We start from the raw sequence: 23,141 nt of genomic DNA, 5'->3' as shown, positions 1-23,141 counted from the left end.
AAAATTCCTATTATATCTTGTTCTTCAATACTCTAGAAGTACACTTGGTCAATGTAGATCATAGGACTACGAGCTTCTACCTAAAGAAACATAAGCAGATCTAAGTCATTAATTGTAGACTTAACAATCTCTACTACGCACTTTTTTTTCCTTTGCAATCCCACTCTAATAAGGATAGTATGTTATAATAAAGCTCCTCTTCATCCCTATTCTACCAAATGAATCAGTTATTGGAGATATAATCCACTATATTGTTTAGTTCTTGTCATCTCTCACTTTCAAACATGGTCTTCTAGGTGTAACTTTGATACCCCTCTTGACCATATCTCCTAATCAATCTGTCATCTTCCAGTTTCCCTGCACCACCTCCTAGACCTTTATGTGGCCTTCATGTCCTGTCGTTTAAGACTAGGTCAACCTGGATTGGACTAGGTTGACCTGTCCTCCCAAGTCTGCCTAGTCCCCGGTGATTGCAAGGTTCAAGGACCAAAAGTGCTCGAGTTTACCAATTAGTTCAATTAACTCCCCAATCGGCCTAAGTTTTTTTCCCACTCGAAAACTAGTATAAAAGGAGGCTTGGGAGCTTCATTTTCATATCTCATTCTCAACACATCAAGTATTCTCGAATCATCAAGCAAGGCAAGGAGTTAAAGCATTCAAGCCAAGTTACCAATTCGTCCCCAGATCAGCTAGATTCGCAAGAGGATACATGTGGATTCTGGATGAGTCTGAATTCCCTGCGTGTGTTGGCCGAAAACGAAGCACAGGCCTATAGATGGCTTCCAACCAGCACCCATAGGGAATTCAAACGCATCAAGAGGAATCCAAACCAATTGAACTGCTTGTGAATACTCATGAAGGCACAAATCTAGACAGCCTTCAAAAATATTTATGAATGGGTCCTAATCCTAACATTAATTGGTCTGCTTCACTTGGCTTTGCTTTGATTTGTGATGACATCTCACTAGTTAACCAATAATCATCATATCTTGACAAAGATTTGTATGCACCAAATTAGAAGATCCTTCTAATGCTTGTGCATGGTAATTATGAAAATATGTTGGTGATAAAATGCATGGGACCACATCTTCTAGGATACAGTGTATCCTAAACTGATGTTGCCATCCTTTCTTATGAACATAACTAAAACAAATAATAAAACTGTGTTCAACTCAATTTCTAAGCATCTGACTATAAAAAGTATATAAGAAAGCAAAATCATAGAGCTTAGATAAGAAGTAAAAAGGTGGCTAATATCCCCATGTAAATAATACAGTAGTATACATCAAGGAAGTAGTATATTTTCTTATGTGGGCAAAAATATAAAAATCACAAAGACAGAAGTAAAGGATATTATCCACTTGTCTGATAGTGAATTGAAATACAAGGGTGTAAGATGGCTTGGAATCCATGTGCAATCTACTAGAAGACTCCAACAAGAAAAATATATTAAATAGAAGGTTGATGATGCAATTTATTAGGATGATATATCATATATTGTAGCAAAAGCATCATGTAGTTGAATTGAAGACCATCTTCTTAAATAGTAGATATGAATATGGGGACGATTTATATGGTGCAGTTCTTAAGGAAAGGGCAACTAATTCAAGCTACGAAACATTTTCGCCAATTCAAGTTACAGACATGATTTTGAGATTCCAATGATTTTTTTTGTATATTTCTTCCATTTCTTTGCATATATACATACACACACTTTTCATCCCACGTCCGCATCCACAAATTTTTTTTTCAACGCATCCCATATCCACTTCTAGAATCCACTTTTAAATCAGTAACTTATCATTCAAGCATTCAAGGATCTTTTGTTAGCATTTCCTCTTCAAGATCTACCATTTTGTTGGCCATTAAGGAAAGAGATCTACATTGAGGCATTCATTATCTTCTTCATTAATGCACATTTACATCTATGGCTCCATGATGTCATTATGGTAGGTCCAATGCAATTGTGGAGATATCCTACATCTTTCATATCGAATTCATGATCTACAACATACATCACGACAAATCCTTATTAACAAGGATTTGTACAAGCAAGGTGAATATTTACATTTATCTTGTTTCCTTTACTTTTACCTTTATCATTTACGGTTAATTCCTTAACCTAGGGCTTGACCAAAGCAAGCTTTCCCCCAACAAAACCCCCAAAACCCTTCTTTTCTATGTTGATTTGCAAGTGGCCAAAGAAAGGTTTACAAATCTGGAACCTACTTTCCAACAGCTTTTTGGAGAAGTATGTTTTAGGTCAACAAACTACATCAACCTAGTTGTAGGACGTCCTTCCAAGTCGACCTAGTCCTTCAATCTCCCTTTTCGGGAAGATTTATGGGTTTTGTTCCTATCGTCATTTTATTCCAAGATTCGCGGACAAATATTCAGAAATAGTTCAAATCTGCGAGTTGTGGAGCCAAAATACATCTTCCTCTACACATTTCAAGGTGAGTATTCCATGTTTTATTCCCTTTCATAACTTTACTCTAGATCTATATTTTAATTGGGCTAATTGTCTTCACGAAGCATCTAGATTTACATTATCCTATTAAGGGTCAAAGAGTATACTTCCTTGTATTGTATTCCTCTTTATAATCTGAATTTAGTATTGGAACCCTTCTTCCTTTGGTTCCTAGCTAATCTAATTTGGATCATAAGTGGAATCATATTTTGAAATTCTTTGCTTTCCCTTTCATACATATTTGAATGAATCGGTGCCTTGTAAAGTGGAGGCCTATATCCTATTAAAGTGCTTCCACTTTACCACTTAACATTTTGGTGAGTTAGATTGTTTACATTAGGTATTTACCTTCTTTTAGGTGAACCCGGCACCTTTTCCTCTTCTATTTGCATTTTTGGAGTTAGATTGCTTTATCTCTTCTTTTTGCTTTTGTAGTTGCACAAGCGTATGCATTTCACTCATGTTGCAAAAGTTGTTTAAAGTATTTTTCAACCATTCCTTTATCCCCTTCTCCATAAAACACGATCCTCCTTTAAAGTATGTTTCATCTAAAAGGAATCACTTTAGTGTACGTGATGCTGCCTTGTCCTCTATTACACTGCCTAATGTTGCAAAAGTTGTTTAAAGTATATTTCAACCATTCCTTTATCCCCTTCTCCATAAAACACAATCCTCCTTTAAAGTATGTTTCATCTAAAAGGAATCACTTTAGTGTACGTGATGCTGCCTTGTCCTCTATTACACCGCCTTATAAGGAACCATTAGAGCAAGATTACGATTTTAACATCTCTCTTAATGCTCCTTTCTATTTGTGAGGGAAAATTAGAAATTGATGTTAAGCATTTCTCCTAATATAGACCTTATCTTTGAGGACACTTTCGGTAGAGATGATTTTCTACCTCCTTTCATGGTATGCTTTCTTGATAGAGATATTCTTCTCTAGGATGATTCTCCTTTTTGGGATGAACCCTAGGATGATGACATAGATTACTCTCTTCCTCATGAAACAACATTACTTACGAACAATGATATAATGGATGACACCTCTTCTATCTCATTTTCACGTGACATAGTTGAAATTTCTCCTCCTCTTAAAACATACCTTCCTTTTAGGGATATTTTAGCGCAAGAGGAGATCATTATAAAAACTTTCATCAATGTTACCTTGCGTTCATTCGATGATCTCAGTAGAGATGAATTATTAATGGATATTTACAAACCCTATTCTAAAGATTCTTTAGGAAAAGAGGATATCAAAAACCTCCTTAATGCTCTCTTCTAGTAATGTGTCTATGGTGAAACAAGCTCTTAATCAAGTTAATGTTGCTCAACCTATTCTCACTCTCAAGGGTTACCCTTTATCAAATAAACCTCTCATTGACATTTTGATGATGAGTTTGACGAAAGATCGTGCATACTTTGTTGCGTACATCTATAATTATGATCAGCAATGGTATGAAAAGAGTATCCATGCCACCCATTGCCTAAGGGCACATGATTTTCATCACTAGATTTAGTAGATTCATCAAGGGTAAAATCGTGCAACAAGTTAATGCTATGCACGAAGTTCCTTCAACTCTTCATCAAAAAGTCAAGTTTATCTATAATAAGATGTGCAATCTTCATACGGATACTAAGCCAAATAGTTGTCTAAATGTCAAGGAACGACAATATCAAGAATCTAGTGATGATACTCCTTCTACAAGTGTTCTTTTAGAAGATGCTTAGAGTACATTAGATTTTAATCCTACTTTCATTGATGAGTATAGAGTCAATGATCTTTCATTCTCGAAACCTAAAGAAACTCCTCTTTCTAATAACCTTGTTAATACTTCCACTCATGTTGAATCTCTCAAAGCTAGTGATATGGATTTTTATTTTCATCCTATTATCATTGATTCATTGAGGATGGCTTTCGTAAATAACCACACCATAATCATATGCCCTTAGGCAATGGGGGGCATAAGCATTCTTTTAACAACAGTGCCAACCATAAACTAAGATGTGTGCAACAGAGTATTGAATCTCATTCTTTGTCCATGTCCTCTCACATATCTTCTACTGATCAAGAACTTCTTTTACCTAAACTTCTTCGTACTAAGGTGATTACTAGGCTTAAACATAGAAAAAAATATGGTCAAAAAGTCATGAATCTTTTGCTTTGCATGTATCACCATTATCATGATCATGTTGAATTAAAACTCATAAATCTTTTGCTTTCCATGTATCACTGTTATCATGATCATGTTGAATTAGGAGGCTCTGCTGCAAATGTATTAAGCACTGCCTTTGTATGTGGTATGTGTGTTCCAAATGCAACATCCTCTTAGATTTACATCAAATAATTAATATAATAATATAATAATATATATAATATTAATTTCTCTCATATATTTGCATTTCAATTTTATCTCATATATATATATATATATATATATATATATATATATATATATATATATATATATATATATATATATATCTGACATAAGCTATCAAACATCAACACTCCCTCTTAGCTAGGTTGGATAAACACAAGATAGATATTAAATCATTGGTAATATTATAAATTTTAAGGATATCTCAGAAGTTTTCTGCCATTTGATATTGCATTCGATATCATAAGTATTGGCCTCCCAAAATATCAATGATATTCATCAAGTACTCAAAAGGTTTTGATATCACATCGGATATCAAGTGTATTGGCCTTCCAAAATATCAATGATATTCGCCAAGTACTCAAAAGGTATTGATGTCACATCTAATATCAAGAGAATTGGCCTCCTAGAATATCAATGATATTCACCAAATACTCTGAGTAATGGCCTTCGAGAATGTTGAGATGCAAGACATTCACCATATACTAAATTTGTTTGATCTCATAATACAAGTTACTGTAAGATCGTCACCTTACAGTAACTCCTGCAAATACAAGTGACATCATTTGGAAGTCGTCACTTCCTCATGATGTACACAAGTGGTAAGCCCATTAAAATCACATAGCCACAAGGTATATTCATGAATCACAGTCCTCATGACTGCTTTAATTTATTGATCACTGGAGAATCCATCTCGGCATGGTTTACTCCCTCTAAATCAATACAACCAAGATCACTGAAGGTTGACTGAACCATATCCTCTATCTACTCCCTCTCTTTCAAGGTTGCTTCTAATGAAATGTCAAACTCCCTCTAAATCTCAATCTCCCTCTTCCTGCAATAAGATTCTCTCACATGAACTTTACTTAGCGGTGTTTATGTTCCATGTATCCCAAATGTGGAAAGCAATTCACACACGTGTATAATCTTCTTTGGTGGTCCCTCCATGTCACTATTACATTTGTGCAGGAATTGGAGACATTAGGTGATATAAAGCACCGAAACCTTGTTACTCTCCTAGCCTATATAGCTCGGCTTGATTGCCATCTACTAATCTATGAATACATGAAAAATGGCACCCTCCGTCAAGCCTTATCGAAGGTTGGAGAAGGAACATTAGAGCTATCACGACCTGTTCATCGTAAGATCACCATGGGAATAGTTGCCAGTCTACAACACTTGCACTTCCACAACATAATGGAGATTATTCAGAGTGATCTCAAGCCAAGAAACATCATCTTCGACAAGGACTTTGAGGCCCACGTTGCTGATTTAGGCCTTGCCAAGGTGCTTCCTGAAGCAACCACACATGCCACCAGCTCAAATGTAGCGGGAACAATAGGTTGCATCGGTCCCAATATCATTAGACCTTGAAGTTAACAAACACATGAGATGTCTACAAAATGTAGCGAGAACAATTGGTTGCATTAGTCCCGAATATCATTAGACCTTGAAGTTAACAAACACATGAGATGTCTATAGTTTTCGCGTTGTTCTTACTGTTTTAGCTTTAGGCAAAAAAATCATATGACGATTTCTTCCAAACGATCCCGCAAGCCAGCATTTTCCCCTCCCACAATCATAACATTGATGCCTCCTCTGTTAATGATCTACTTCACAAGTGCCAACTCCTTCCTCTAATTAAAGGACTATACGGTTATATTACACCAGCGCATTCAAAATCTCTTCAAGAATGTCTTAAAAAAAAAATTTGCGCAATCAAATAAGAATATTAGTTGCAATTAAAGAATGCATTGTCTAGTAATTGATTTGACCATTGTTGCAACCACAAATGATATGCACGAAAATATGGGCTCAAGAAAACGAATATGCAACCAACACCAATGTTTTAAATGGTGATTCAAAATGAGAACTTGTGATCTGCTTTACCAAACACCATCAGCTAATCACAAGGCCCCATCTATAACATTGCAGCTACTAATGCCTCCTCAATCAGGTAAAATGCAATTGCCACAAGTAAAGGATGATGTTGCCCTTTGTGACACATTAATCACCACAAATAGATGTTCTAAAGCATGGATGCTAAGCAATTGATGGTTGATCACAAAACAACCATTAAGACCTCAACCAACATAAATACCAATCACGTAGCCATACCTTAAAAAGTAAACCAAGACCAGTTTATGATGCACTCCAAATTATTTTCATGTGCTTATGCAAAGTTGCTTTGAACTAGTGTTAAAACATTTCATATTGACTAATAAAATAATTAATGACTGTGACTGTGCCATTGCAGCCATAGTAATTGCAGCATTCTTTCTAAATGGTGAAGTCATCAACCTCCACATTCATAAATGTCGGTTACGTCGATACCCTCATGTCATTAATAGAAAGCATATATCTTTTGGTTTCATAAGTACAATCTTGACAAGAAATCTTGCCTAAGACTATGTATTTTTCTCATATCTATATCACCTTTTGCAACAATCTTAAGCCAATCTTCGAACTAAGTTGATCCCTAAGATCAAGTTGCTTTGATAACATGTTGAAATTGGAGAATCTGCTGCAAATGTATTAAGCACTACCGTTGTATGTGGTATGTTGTTCCAAATGCAACATTTGCAACATTCTCTTAGATTTATATCAGATAATTAATATAATAATATATTTAATCATATATATATTTTATCTCATATATATATATATATATTTTATCTCATATATATATATATATATATATATATATATATATTTCTCTCATGTATTTGTATTTCAATTTTATCTCATATATATATATATATATATATATATATATATATATATATATATATATATATGTTTATTTGACAGAAGCTATCAAACATCAACAAATCACTCTACTAATAATTGTTGAGCTTTGCATTACAAAATTCAAAAACTCATTAATATTGGGGCTATTCACATATCTCCTTATAATGAGCTCTCTTTCACGTATGATTTCTTTTAATAACATTTAAGTCCCTATTATGTTTCTCCGTGCCATGAAACATTGTAGCCTTCTTTCTGGCGGTTCATTATCATACATGATTTTCTTTATGAGAAGCATAATACGTTTGTTTTCTCTTCTCTTGATCCTATACTTGGGGGGCAAGGGACTCATATCTAATCTTACATCATTTGCAATTGGATTTTCATGGTAGACAGCTCACTTCCCTGGGAGCCTCATAATAGTGTATCCTCCTTTTCAAGGATTTCCTTTTTCACTTCTTGCATGGTGTCTCGTTGCTTTCTACCCTTCCATGACCTCATAGGAGCTATGACCTCTTTGGTTTGGACTAGGTGTTGCTTATGGATACTATCTTGATGTTGGAATAGCTTTATCCTCCTCCACTTCCTTAAGATGTTAAAATAAGCATTTATTTTTCCATCTTAAGGGGGCATACATGGTCCCCTTATTTTCTTATGTTTTATTTTTCAAACACAACATATAGAGTACACTAGCATAACACAACTTGCTAGGGCCAACTACTCTCTCTCTTTATACATGTCTTGGATTGGTTGACTAGCATGCCACACACACTTGCTAGACCATTTGACTTATCCTAGTGCATACACAAATCATTATTGTAATATAGGAGTACTATATCATGAGTGTAAAGAAAATTTGTGGGATTGACTATTAGGTACACAAACCTACTAGACCATTCAATCCTTCACTTTTCTTCGCTTTGTGGGATTGACTATCGAGAACACAAACACGTTAGACCATTTGATCCTACCTCCTTTCTTTTTCATAGGATTGAATATCGGGCACACAAACCCGCTAGACCATTCAATTCTATCCTCTTTTGTGTGATTCACAATAAGGAACACAAACCTTATTGGGCAAGTTAATCACACCCCCCTTCTCTCTCTTTCTTTATTTTCAATGGTATCTCTTATTGTGATTTTGGGATATGATGAAGACTCAAGTTCCTTAGGGGCAAACACGGATTCTGAGTATGGCCTAGAGTAACTTAACCTTTCCGGCTTGGTATGATCCTTCAAATATCTTCAAATCTATGCATTGTTCCTAGCTTGATGATTTCTCTGTCTCCTAAGTTGTAATAAGATCATCTTTTTATTTTAATCTACCTTACTGTGAGTTTGAGGCAGCTCATACTCCCACTAAAGTGGGGGCTAAATGTATCATCTTAAAATAGACACACTTGCATTTTAAGACCTTTTAGCACCCTTTCCATAATTCCTCTCTCAGACCACAAATAAACCTGTGCTTGATGTCTCTTTTTTCTCCTCTCCCCTTCCATTTCATGCTTCTTCGTCATCTCTCGCTTTTTGGCATGGTGTTCTAGGTGTCGCTTTGATACCCCATTTGACCACATCTCCTAATCAACCTGTCATCTTCTAGTTTCACCTGCACCACCTCCTAGACCTTTCTATGGCCTTCATGTCCTGTCCTTTGGGACCAAGTTGACCTAGTCATCTCAAGTCAACCTAGCCCCTGTTCGTTGCAAGGTTTGGGGCCCAAAAGTCCTCAAGTTTACCAATTAATTTAATTAACTCCCCAGTCGGCTTAGTTGTTTTCCTACCCCAAAAACTATTATGAAAGGAGGCTTGGGGGCTTCATTTTCATATCTCAATCTCAAGACACCAAGTATTCTCAATTCATCAAGCAAGCAAGGCAAGGAATTCAAGCACTCAAGTTCCCGCCTGAAAACTATTATAAAAGGAGGCTTGGGGGCTTCATTTTCATATCTCAATCTCAAGACACCAAGTATTCTCAATTCATCAAGCAAGCAAGGCAAGGAATTCAAGCACTCAAGCAAACAAGTTTCTTCAAGCATTCAAGGATCTTTTGTTAGCATTTCCTCTTAAAGATCTAGCATTTTGTTGGTCATTAAGGGAGGACATCTACATTTATGCATTGATTATCTTCTTCATTGATGCACATTTGCATCCATGGGTCCATGATGTGGTTATGGTAGAACCATTGCAATTTTGAAGATATCCCACATCTTGCATATCGAATTCAAGATCTAAAACATACATCAAGACAAATCCTTATTAACAAGGGTTTTTACAAATAAGGTGAATATTTACATTTATCTTGTTTCCTTTACATTTACATTTATCATTTACGGTTAATTCCTTAACCTAGAGTTAAACCAAGGCAAGCCCTCTCCCAACAAAAGCCCAAAACCCTTCTTTTCTATGTTGATTTGCAGGTGGCCAACAAAAGGTTTACAGATCTAGAACCTACTCTTCAGGAGCTCTCTGGAGAAGTTAGTTTCAGGTCGTCAGACAACATCAACCTAGTTGTAGGATGTCCTTCAGTCTCAATTATCAGGGAGATTTCTGGGTTTTGTTCCTTTTGTCGTTTTGTTTTGAGATCCATGGAAGGATATTCAGAAACAATTCAAATTTGCAAGTTTCAGAGCCAAAATACATCTTACTCTAAAAATTTCAAGGTGAGTCTTTCATATTTTATTTTCCTTCATATCTTTAACCTAGATCTATATTTTAATTGGGCTAATTGTCTTTAGAGAGCATCCAGATTTACATTAGTTCAATTTCACATTCAAATTATCCCATTAAGGGCCAAAGAGTAAATTTCCTTGTATTATATTCCTCTTTATAATCTGAATTTAGTATTGGAATCCTTCTTCCTTTGGTTACTAGCTAATCTAATTTGGATCATAAGTGAAATCATATTTCGAAATTCTCCTCTTTCCCTTTCATACATACTTGAATGGCTTAGAGGCCCGAAAGAGAGAAGACCTACAATCCTATTAAAGTGTCTCCCTTTTTCCCCTAACTACCTATTAATGAAGTTCCACAAAGGTCTAAATGAATCAAATCCAAAATCCCCCTCAACTATATGCTCACTGTTTAAAAAATAGGGCTTGGTATGCTTTCCAAATGTGTGCACATCTCTTCTCCACCTTTAAGTCAAGGAATCAAACCTTTATGTCCTTTGAAACATAACACAATCCATAGCCCAAGGCACTATTTCTTCTTAGCAAAAGCTTGCATAAATTATCTCTACTTCACTAGATCTAACAACCTATAAAGGCAACCCTTTTGAACCCACTTTGCCAAGATTTGTACAAGATTGAGGCTAGCACTATTGATGAGTATTTGTTGATCATCAAACTCAACTCTAAAATTCAAATATATTGGCTAAGAAACTAAAAAGAGATTTGTAATCATCCCAATCATGCATATTATCTCATGTAGCTCAAGAACTTCCCTTGCTCACACGTACAATGAGATTGACCCTATCTCAATCGCTGAGTACTTGGCATAATCACTTAGATTTGACTTCTATGCTACTATCACATTCCTCTAATTTGATGAAGGTGCTGTTCAAAGTCATATCTCTCAAGCTCCCAATATCAACACAAATTCCAACACCAAATCTTATATTAGTGGAAAGGCACAATACCATGGCAAAGGTTAATGCTATTTGCAACACATCAATAATTTTCTATACAAGTAGGGAAAACCTTTCATCTTTTGTCTACTTCCTTGCCTTAACTTTGGATTCCCACCCTTGATATCTAGTTAGAAATGGACCCCTTAGTCAATTTTGCATTTGGAGGTTCTTTGCCTCCCCTCATACTTTAATCATGTTCCGAAATTGTATAAATCCTCATAATTTTCAAAGTTCAAGTATGTTTGTGCATATTTCAAGCCTTGAGTGAGCTCTCAAACTTTTCCCCACTAGCAAGCTTTTCTTATAGTCCCGACTTCCTAACATTTTTGGTTTTCTTCTAAGCCTTATGCACATTTTGAGTTTTTGAGCTTTGTTGTTATTCCCCTAAGCTTTCCTTCCCTGTCCCAACTTTTCCTTTAAATTTTAGGCCTCCAAGGTTTCGCTTTTCATCTTAGCTTTTCTTCAAACCCCACTTTTCCTCTTCTCTTTTAGCCCTAGGATTTCAAGAATGTTGTTAACTATATATCACATAAATGGCCAATGCACGACCCCCAACATCCTCTAACCTTCTTCCTTCTATTCTTGTTCTATCATAGTTTTTAGTCAATCCTTTTCCATTCATACACAACAGCTTCCTATCCATCCACGGGTAATCAGCTTGGAATATTCTTTCGTTTCACCACCATATACTAGGCATCAAGCATTAAATATTCCGCATCCTAGGCATCTCTTTTCCTTGAAGTCCCCAATACTAAGCTTCCAAGATTTGTGTAAGTAGTTTCTCTTCGTCTAGTTCTCCAAAATCCTAAGGCTCCACCATCTCAATTTCATTTCACCTTCAAACTTTCAAAGTTTATTGTCCTTCCTTACCTCGCCAACTAAATGATGAGGTAGCCCAAATTATATTTCCTATTGAAGTTGCAAAACCAATTTTTCTTTGTGTAATTGTTTGAGCTTGCAATTAAGTCATATCCCTGAGCCTCTAGCCCCACGACCTAGCAATCTATTAACTTTTCTTCTCCACATCATTCAGAAACAAATCTTCCACACTTCTAATCCCCTTGTTTGCCATTTGATATTACGTGTGCATGTTGATCTGCATTTTCATTTCCCTTGAGAAGTCCAAAGATAGGTTTCTCTCCACGCTTGCAAGTATCAAGTACTCCAACTTTTTGATCCACAAGTCTCATCCTTAGACCTTCAATATTTCACCTACTAGATTCTATTATGCCAAAGTTCATTCCATTGTCATCTTTGCACTCCAATATCGAATTTCCCACAATTATGTCTCTTTGATGATATCATCTTTGTCTAACCTTCAGAGTTTTCCCACATTGTCTCCCTTGGCATAATCATGTTCCATTCTCTACTTTCCTTATCACATGATACTTTGCCTCCTTCAACACTTTGAATCTTCTTCCACCTACCTTTCTTGGCTCTTGGACCTTGACTCCAACCATCTCGCCACTTCCCCTTGAGCCCATAGACGTTTGCCTACGTTCCACAAATTGTATGAGAGGACCCCAATCCATGAGTCCCTATTGTGTCACCATTTTGTTTACTCTCCTATGGACTCTATTCTTCACAATTCACTTTGAATCCTAGCATCCAAGTCTTTGAAATCCCAACCTCTACTATCATTTTCACCTTTGAAATTTCATGCTACTTTGTCCCTACAAACATCTTCCCCCTTGAGCATCTAGCATCGAAAACACCCAAATCTTGCAACTCTATGCATGTACTACTATTGGACTATTCAAACTTTTAATAATCATGTATCTACATCTACATCCCTTCAGAAATTTCACGCTACCTTGTCCCTATAAGACATATTCTTCCTTGAGCATGTAGCATCCAAAATACTCAAATCTCACTCCTCTACACATGTACTACTATTGGACTATTCAGACTTTTATTAATCATGTACCTAAATCCCTTTGGAATTAAAGCTCTCAACCTCCCAACGCTTTGACCAAGCATCAAACCTTCTCTAGGAAAGTACCGAGCTACCATTAATGCACTCCTTGGAGCTTGAAAAGGCTATTAAGACCCCCATATGCTTTTAGGTAGTTGTGTACCCTACAAAGACAAAAAAAAAAATTGGTGAGGCTAAAAGAAAATTTACAACCATAATAAACTATTTCCAAATAATCTCATAAAGAAATATATAAAAAAAAGTATTTAGAATGCACAATGCAAAAGAACAGATATACGACAAATGATGTACCCATAGGAAGACCCTCGTAACAAAAGAAAACTCTAAAGGAACTCACATAATAAATGCATTGTCTCATGAATTAAATTATAAGACACTTGCAAAGTCTCCATTCATAGCTTCTAAAACATTGAGCTCCTTTTTTGCACTTCATGTGAACAAGCAAATGAGAATTATGTTACTACACATCCTAATTCATGCCTCTCTTCACATATTCAACTTATAAGAGATGCTCAATCAATCATAGTCAACAAGCCAAAAGTTACAATAGCCAACCTCAACAGCTACTCATGTGCTTGTTTAACAGCAATAAGCTTGCAAAAAACTACCAAGTAGTATTAGCCCACAGCCCTTGTTATAACAGCATCTCATATGCCACTCAATGACCCTTGCAAAGACAAGGTCTAGTAACCCTATCACCTTGAGTAGCTTGTGAAATCTCCTTTCAAGAGAAGAATCATACCCTTTGCCTCCTGATTGTATATCATGTAGCCTATGCTACTAAACACTACGCAATCAATTCATCTACTCCTAAAGCTTATGCACTCCTTGCTAACAGTTTTTGTTGTTGCTTCTTGCCCTTCCCTTTCTTCTTCTTTGGACACTACAATGCATTGAGGCTATGCATATGGAAACTGAAGCATTAATATGACTTAAATTCTTCTTTTTCTAATTAGAAAACCGTAGTTCTTGTTTCTTCTTCTAAAGATCCCTTGATCCTTTCTCTCCTCCCTTCGTTGCCTTCCCAATCAAGGTCTGATTTGGAATATTATCCTACAAGCTGCAAGAGGTTCTTGTCTCCTCCAATGAGAGCATCCCACAACTTCTTAAATCAAGTAACTTATCTCAACCATTGATAATCTAAACAAACTTGTCCCACAACAGATAACCATTCAAAGCAATCCAAACTAATTCATTATCTTTGATTTAATAGTTGCTAGTTTGCAAATTTGTCCTTCTAAAATAATTCCTAGAAATGACTCCCTATGCCCGAGATTAAAGACAAATTAGAAACCAATCATTGAAGAGACCTTCATTGATTGGATGATCTTCCCCTAAATTTTAGATGTACAACTCCCTCTTATGATGCAATTGGGGTTTTTCAAGTATTTCAAGGATTTACATTGAACTAGAAAGTAGGAATGATAAATTAAAAGACTCACGAACAGTGGGAAAATGCAAAAATGACACAAATTCCACCTTCTTAATATAGCACACAACAAAAGAGGTATTTTAATAATCCAATTCTAGACAAATAAATGACCTAGAACTCAAAGTTTCCAACACAAGCGTATGCATAACCAGATCAATCGAGAGGTAGCAATAAGAACAACCATAATAACTCAAAGTTTGCTTTGTAGTTAAACAGAATACAAACAAACACATGGTTTAGAAATGTCTTCAGATGCTTAGATGCCAAAACAGATGACACAAATTTCACATGTCCCTGTCCAAAACAGCTACATTCCAGAATTTTTTAACGAGTATTTTCCCCTATTTTCTCTTTACCTTAGTCGCTCTATCCACTTTATATTTTCTTTTCCAAAAAGATTCTGTATGTATACATTTCAAAACTGTTCCTTTTTATAGCGGTCTTTGAAAGCAGCTGGTACAAAACAAGAAAAGGACTTGAAATGGAAAGACAGTTCTAGAAACAAAAATTGTCACTATCTCGCTAAACACGAATAAGTTCTTAGCATTTCCAAACAAGGAAAAAATTAACCTGCTTTGGGCATAGGGTTCCTGACTGCATCAAGCCGCATCTCCATGAAGAGGTCAAGAAGCTCAACTTGTCTTTCTTCTTATTCCAATAAAAATTTCATCCTTCGATACTCGATGTAACTAGTTTTGTCCTTCCATGCGACCAAGAGCACCTGAGAAACAATGTCTTCTTGTTCCCTAAGGCCAATTCAAGTCAAGTTGAACAACATGTGTCAGCTCTTTGCACAGAAACCTTCCATTTGGGGGGAGCCCCATTCTGAGAATATTCTTTTCAGTTATCATTGTGGGAAAGACTAAGTTTGAAAATGCCATCATCTTTCCTTTGCAGTCAGAGCTTTAAAGCTCATTTAGTTTTGCTTACAGATAATATGATTTGTCATCTCTAAAATCATGCTATTACCTTGACAATTTACTTCATCAAACTTGTCATTTAAGAGTTGTACTTTCTCAAGATTTGAAGAGACTGTGCTTCAAAAGATGTCTGACTTAATACAACTGGGGAGCCGGCATGCGGCATGAACTTGTATTCTGAAGAAAAGGCTTGATAATAACCCTGACTAACTGATAATCAAGGACTCGCAAAAGCGGCAAATAAGCAGTCATCGTGCAGTCGAGGAACTTAGGAACCTCTTTGATGTTCCAATCTGTGTAAAAAGATATGAAAGCTCAAAATTTCACCCAACTCCCTGATAACCAACGACTTAGTGTATTGGTGAGTCAAAAACTTTGCAGACTTTTGGCCAAGTTTAAAACCGAGTATAAAAATTTGGAAACTTGACTGATTAGGTATCCAAACAGATGAAACAACTGATTATTTTGGAAGAAACTTAACATGATTTTGAGTTGGACTCCATATTATATCAGGACTTTGAATACTCGAGATAACACCAAGAATTTAAAAATTTGGAGGTTAACAACCATCAACAACACCAATCTGAACTATAAGCTCTACTAGGTCCATAGATAACTATCAATTGTTTTTGTGCATGATCCTAGATGCATACACACTCTAATACAAGGTTCCCTAGCCACCATGCATCTCCTTAGTAGTCTTCTTGGTGGCAATATGAGGTATCAAATGCTCCTTCACTAGAATCAACAAGATTTTACTTCACCTTTACTGCCTTCTTGTTATGATTGGACAAATCTTTGGGATTTGTGAGAAGCAAACCTTTCTTCTCTACAATGTACCAGAACTCTGTTTCTTCTAGGATATTATGCATCTCAACTTTCATGGCACCTAGAGAGAAACCCTTCAACAAGCAACCATCTTGCATACTAGGAGTTTCCATTGATGCCACTGTTTAAGCAAGATTCAATTGCCACCAAAGAGACCTCCAGCTCTCCCAAATCCTCCACCTCAAGCCCATCCACCATCTCCCCCACCTGAAAACAAGGAAAATGTAACTGTACAAGAAGGGACTACACAACAAACGTCTGCAGCAAACAAAGGGATGCCATTTGGTTGAATTCAACTGTATAGGAGATAAAAATTAAAATGGATGAGCCACAAATGAAAACCAAGCAGTCGGAATCATGCAAGGCATCTCCAAAGCCCCAAGAGCAACAATCTCTAGATCAAATAGGGACTTGCACCCCAGCACTATTCATACGTCTGTGTGCCAATTATTAACACAATTCTGCTTCAACCATCAAAAAAGCTTTGGACATACAGCCCCATTGAAATCCTTAAAATAATCTTTAGTCCCGACAACTAACCTCCCCATATAAAAAATCTGGAATTGAAAACTCAGATCTAATACCATGTTGAAATTCCTCTAAATCATGGTAGCAGACTCTTCATTAACACTATTCAAAACTGTTAAAATTTCAATGGTAGAATCTACAAAAATATACAACAAAAACAATAACTGAATTTAGATCAGGTTCAGATCATGTGACGGTTTTAATGAGAATACACAAGTTACAATGCTTTGGAACACTCTAGAAACTGAATTATTAATAAATCTATCCCAGATCACCTTTAATGGCTAGAAAGAGAACCTTAAACAGAGAATGAAGGAAAACCACACAAAACTTCAAAATGAGATAAACTGCCCTATTTTAGAAGAATGTCAAAGCAAATCCTAGATTCAAATATTTTACAGCCTTGTCCCTCCAAAATCAGCACATGAATTTATAATTGAAAAAGATATTTATACTACCGATAAAATTTCGCAGCACCCTTTACTAATGATAAATTTGCCAGCATTTACACTATGATAATCCCAATTCAGCATAGTATTACTATAACAACTGATATCTGTGTCATTCTGACATATAAAAAAGCAATGAACATAAATGCAGTAGCAATCAAAAGAGCACAACTTCTGCAGATCGTACCAAAAACAAAGATTTAGGCTAGTAGCCTAATCACCGTCATCATCACTATCATCATCACTTGACACATCATACTGGTATATAGTGGGCTGCATGGATCGTCTTCGAGATCTATCAGGTATAATATTGTCAGGATCAACCCCATGCAAAGATTCATCAGAAAGATCCCCCTCATCATCTTCATCACTAATTTCTATTGCCTTTGCTTTTGGCTTTCCCTTGGCCTTCAGGGAACCTTTTTCTTTTTCATCTTTCACCTTGATATTCTGACCTGAGCCCAAACCTTTTACAGGAGCGCTCCCCTTAGATTGAAGAACAGACTTTTTCATAGGCTTCTTCTTTTGATATGTGTCTTCATCTTCAGAATCTTCATCATCATCACCAGACTCAGATGTGGTATCTTCTTCTTCCTCTTCCTCCTCTTCAGATTCTTCATCTTCATCAGTCTCATACTTGTCCATCTTTGATACACGCTTTGGCTTTGGTTTTGGCTTCTTTTTTTCTTTCGATTTTTCTTTCTTCTTCAAGGGACTGACCTTTCTTTTGTCTCCTATTGCTGGCTTCTTATCGGGGAAAGTCATTGATGATATGCTCTTTCTTTTATGCTTTTCCCCACTTTCTGCTTCAGCCTTTCTCTTGGCTACCAGCGCTTCCAACACCTTCCTCCGGTCTGACATGACTGGCCAAGCAACACAGGCGCTGCAGCCAATAGCAGACTTTAGTCTCTGTTATTCATTTTTTCAATCCATGAGGAAAAAGAGAGCTTGGAAATGACATCTTTTATTAGGAAAAGAGATATTTGCTAAACTGAACATAAAAAAAAATTATTCATCCAAATTTCTGGCATAGCAGATAGCATTTAGGCTTCAGTATATAATGAGTCAAATCAAAAGTCAAATATAGCAAGATAAGTCACGAGGGGGCAAATCTTACAGGAAATAGCGGAACTTGAATTTTCAATTCAACTATCTCAAAGACAATATCAGCAGGAGATTTGAAACAGAAATCATTTTGAAGCAACTCAAGGTCCTTGACTGCTCAGTGTATGGACAATGCATGCTTATATTAGAATTGAACATAGTCAGCAACACTCCAGGAGATGTGAGTACAAGGATTGGAGCTCAGTTTACTTGTTACATGTAGCCAGAAAGAGGCATTAAAAATGCACATAAAGATGCCAAATAAATATTCCAAAATGCGCAGATCAGTACTTCGGTGATAAGAGCATTCGAATGAACTGTCCTGGATTCTAATACTATACAATCCACGTTTTCCATGAAAAACCAAGCTTGAAGAAAATAAACAGAATATTAACAGTGCAACACCAGCACTGGGATACATCAGGATGGCGGGACACCAGAACAAGCTTTCAGGAGAGGGGAACAAAGGGCCTCAATTTCGGGACGGTGGGGGGACAACCAGGGACAGTGGTGGGTTGACGGTGGGGCAGGGAGGGGTGTTGTATACTATACATATTGAACTTGAAATGCTAGTTATGAAACGATGTTTCAGTATTACATACCAAATTGAAATACTTGACCATAGCAAAATTGCAACATGAACCAGAACCATTGAACATTCAACAGAGAAATTCAAGTACCCATCCCAACAGCAGCTCGGTTGCAGAACAGCAGAGGTGGGGGTACTTAGGTACTTCAAGCACCCAGTGTGGGGACCTCTCAAGGGATGGTGCTTCAAGGATTTTTAGGGGTGGGAGTCCTTCGGTTTCACTGAATATTAATGATCAATGATTAAGCAATAAACATTTGCAGCACCCCAAAATCTCACGAATTTGAAGTTTTCAAGATGAATTTACCCACCAAGGAAGTTGTAAGACACATCATAGCACCTAATAGTACAACTTTTTCTTGAAAGAAACATAAGTTACCGGGTTTGTACCAACAGACCCTGAACCGGGTTCGGGTACGCACCTAGTACTGGTTCATGTGTGGGTACTTGCAGGGTAAATGATCTGGCTGATTCAAATATATTTCAACTATCAATTGGCATTTGATATTTATCTTTTGGCATTTTGTGCTGATCAACGATCAAGTATCATACTATGAATAAATTTAATTTTACAATTCTGTCTATTTCTCTTATTTTTTGTATATATACACAAACACACATATACCTATACATGCCCAAACCCCTAAAAGAAATCCATGTACCCACATAGTGGGTTCTTGTACACACACACATTCCCATACGGACCCAAACCCCTAATACAAATTCAAGCACCCACATACCAGGTTCTTGTCCCTGCACCTGTTCCCGAACCCAAACCAGTAACTTAGAAAGAAACCAAACCTAAAATTTACAAAAAGACATCAAAAATCACAGAAATGTGTTCTCACACTTGTCATGAAAGAATATGAAAAATAAAAGATCTTAACTCAAAGTCTATGATCCAATAGCCCACTCAAATTAATACACGAAAAGGGACCCTGGTCAGTAAGGGCCAACAGGAAATGTAACATTTCTACTCAACTATAGAAAATTTTAAAACTTGGAATGAGGCTTACACTTAAATTCAAAAGGTGAAATAGCAACAAAAAATAAGTAGTCACACACTTGTCATTGGAGACAGGTAACACATAAGGTTTGGGAGTCAACGTCACTGGTGGGAGTGTTCTGCTAAACTTAATAGACAAGACGTGATACCTTACTTTGATCAAGAACACCACCTCAACAAAAATATATGTTGAACCTTCCATTATAACTTCATTCTGAGACAGACAGATTTTTGAACTTCTTAGCCTTCACAAACTAGAAGGTAAAATTTTGAGAAATTCTCAAACTAAGCAGACAACTGAGATTAAAGCCTCAAATTTGCCTCAACAATGCAAATGTTTTGTTACTTCATCAGAATCACAAGAACCTGATTTTAAGACTTCCCACTTTGTGATTGCTTGAAATAAAAAGAAAACTTACTCCAATTAGACAGCTTAGCTAATTATGCAAACAGAAAAAGCTCTAAACAGACGAAATTGCCTATTGCAAACAGTTAGCTCCAAACAATCAAATTACCTCAAAAAGTGCATAGTTAATATTTTGTCAAAACAAACCAAAACCTGCCCTTAAAAATTAAAATCTCATACTTTGTGTTTATCTCTAGGAAAAATAAATTTTGGCTTAGCAGATAAACAAGGCATTTGATAGAATTAACTAGCCAGGAACATAGTTAAACCCAAACGCACACAATTTTCCCTCAAAATGTAAACGTTTGCTATCACTTCCCAGGAAAACTAGATTTAAACTACACATTTTCAAAAGAAAACATTTAATTTGACCAAATTAGCCAGTTCTATGCATATTATTAAGCTCCAAATAAACATCTGCAAAATTTAGACCTGCCTTTAAAACCTCATAGTTGGTATTTGCTTGCAGAGGAATGCAAATTTCTAATCAGAATTTTATTAAAACACAATTTAAAGATTAAGACAATTATGCAGATGTTAAAGCTTCAAACCCTCTAATTTGCATCAGAATGTAAATTATACAAGAAACTAAGTAAATCCTGGCTTTAGAGAATCAGCGTCAGTGTTTGCTTTGAGAAAAAGCAAAATGAAAGAACAAATAAACAACTGGTTTAAGAAAATTGGCCAAAATTATGCACAGTTTTAGGCTCCAAACCATCAAATTTGCCTCAAAATAATCATTCCAACGGCATGCTAGAAGCTACTGCGAACAAGTCTTTAAAACCTTGAACTTAATGCTTAATTCCAGAAAAACATCAATGTACTCAAATTTGACAAAACAAAAGCGTATTTAGCACAAATAATTGAATGCTACTGATTGCCTCAATGAAAGCTTAAATTCGTCCAACTTTTAAAAAGGCTTCAGCTAATATAAACAGATAATTTTGATGCATGCATTGAAGCTTCAGACTCTATAATTTACCTGAACAAGTAAATTCCTATAGTTTACTAGAAACTAAAAGAAACTGTCATAAATATATTATATTTTACGTTTGCTTCGAGGAAAAAGTAATTAGACTCAGAAAATTAAAGTGGTGTATTTGAAGAGATGCACATAGAAAAGCTTCATACCTTACATTTTATTCAAAGAGCAAATATTTCAACATTTTGACAGCAATTTACACAAAGGATAGCTTCAAAAAAACTAGCTCCTAAAGTTCGCTGTTCGCTTTTTCAGAAGAAAACAAATTTCCTTTAAGTTTTCGAACATAAACACCGTATAGTGTACATATCAGAAATAGTTAAGCACGCGGAGAATGAAGCTTGAAACCCCCGAGTTCAAACATTTTGAGCTTGTTGACAAAAACTACGCAGAATCTGCCATTCAAACATTCCATCAAATGTTTACTTCGGGAAAAAAGGGCAAATTTGAACACTAAATTTTCTCGAATCTAGTGAAACTGACATAAGTAGCTAAAGGTGTACATGGGGAAGTTTGAAACCCTCCGAAGGTCTATATTTCAAACTATTGTCAAAAACAAACTTAAACAGCTTTTGAAACCTGCACTTGAAGTTTTCTTACGGAGAAAAAACAAAATCTTTGAACTTCAAATTTTCACAATTAGAAGCGTCTTTCACATAATTAGCAAGCAAGCTTCAAACCTTTAAAATTCTGCCACAGCCCAATATTTATGCTCCAAACGAAATTCAGCTCCTAAAGCCGTCAAGCACAGCACAACAAGCATCACAACACTCGGAAACCACTACAGATAGACATAAACGTAGATCTTTTACCCAGGCACTATACAGTACGGATTTTTACTTATGCAAAAGCAAAAGCGAAAAGAGATCTTTCATAGTGAAAATTTAGGAGCGCACTTTGCAAGGACAAAAAATATAAAAGCTTTAGTCAATACGTGTCGGTAAAATGACGAAGCTTGACCAAAGCTGAGAATTACGGGAGAGGCTTTAAAAAAACTGCCGTATTTTACTCCGTAATGAGTCATAAAAAATCATTCTGATAACTCAAAAGATTTTTCTCAATCCACCGAAATTTCCACGCATGTGCACTCAATCCAGCATTCAGTGGAACGGAAAGCGTTTTCCTAGAGTCGCATCGAGTGGCTGTTTAAGTCGTCGAATGAAAATGAGCATTTTATGTTCGAAGTGGCCCCCCATAAGAGGACCCTATGCGGTATTTTTAGTCCCGCCCATCCAAAAACGAGACTAATGTTTTCGCTCGTGGCAGTTTCGAATTAATGGCATCGAAAGTTGTGCCTGCACAAATAATAAATTAAAATTTAAATATTTCTAAAGTTTACAGTTCTCAAAATTTGAATTTTGATTTTCTTCAAATATTCGAGAATATTAAACAATAATATTGTTTTGATAAATAATCGTCTAGAAGGTAAATATTTTTACACATACAATAATTTTATAAAAATAAAAAAATATTCTAATATCTTCAATTTATATTTTAATAATATTTTAAATTGTAATTATTTTTATTATTAAAAAAATTAAAATAATATCAATATTTTTATTCTTTAGTTTGAATTATTTTTCTTTCAATTAAATCTAAAAATTTTATGATAAAATGGATGATCAAAATTATATCAGTAATGTATCTATGTATTATATTTTAATAAATTCAAAATAATTTTTAAAAAGTCTATATATATATATATATATATATATATAAAATTAAACATTAATTTAT

At 35.7% G+C, this 23,141-nt stretch overlaps 1 protein-coding gene across 2 annotated transcripts in view; it reads right to left on the bottom strand.

Moving 5' to 3' along the window:
* LOC149546566 (uncharacterized) overlaps positions 1 to 22,161 on the bottom strand; it is a 34,728-nt gene extending 12,567 nt beyond the window's left edge. Inside the window, exons 1-2 of one of the 2 annotated variants that reach the window (XM_089791264.1) lie at positions 22,085 to 22,161; positions 17,505 to 18,226 (exon numbers count right to left, since the gene is read on the bottom strand). In XM_089791264.1, the coding sequence (XP_089647390.1) occupies positions 17,531 to 18,178 (648 nt within the window). In that variant the 5' untranslated portion in view covers positions 18,179 to 18,226; positions 22,085 to 22,161 and the 3' untranslated portion in view covers positions 17,505 to 17,530. The remainder of the gene's footprint in view (positions 1 to 17,504; positions 18,227 to 22,084) is intronic. The other variant, XM_089791263.1, reaches the window with a different exon arrangement.
* Positions 22,162 to 23,141: the final 980 nt, after the last annotated feature.

Source organism: Cupressus sempervirens, chromosome 7 (assembly GCF_028749045.1).
Source record: "Cupressus sempervirens isolate cs-2001-9-10 chromosome 7, ASM2874904v1, whole genome shotgun sequence".
NCBI classification, from domain to species: Eukaryota; Viridiplantae; Streptophyta; class Pinopsida; order Cupressales; family Cupressaceae; genus Cupressus; species Cupressus sempervirens.
This window is presented reverse-complemented; position numbering and strand designations above follow the sequence as displayed.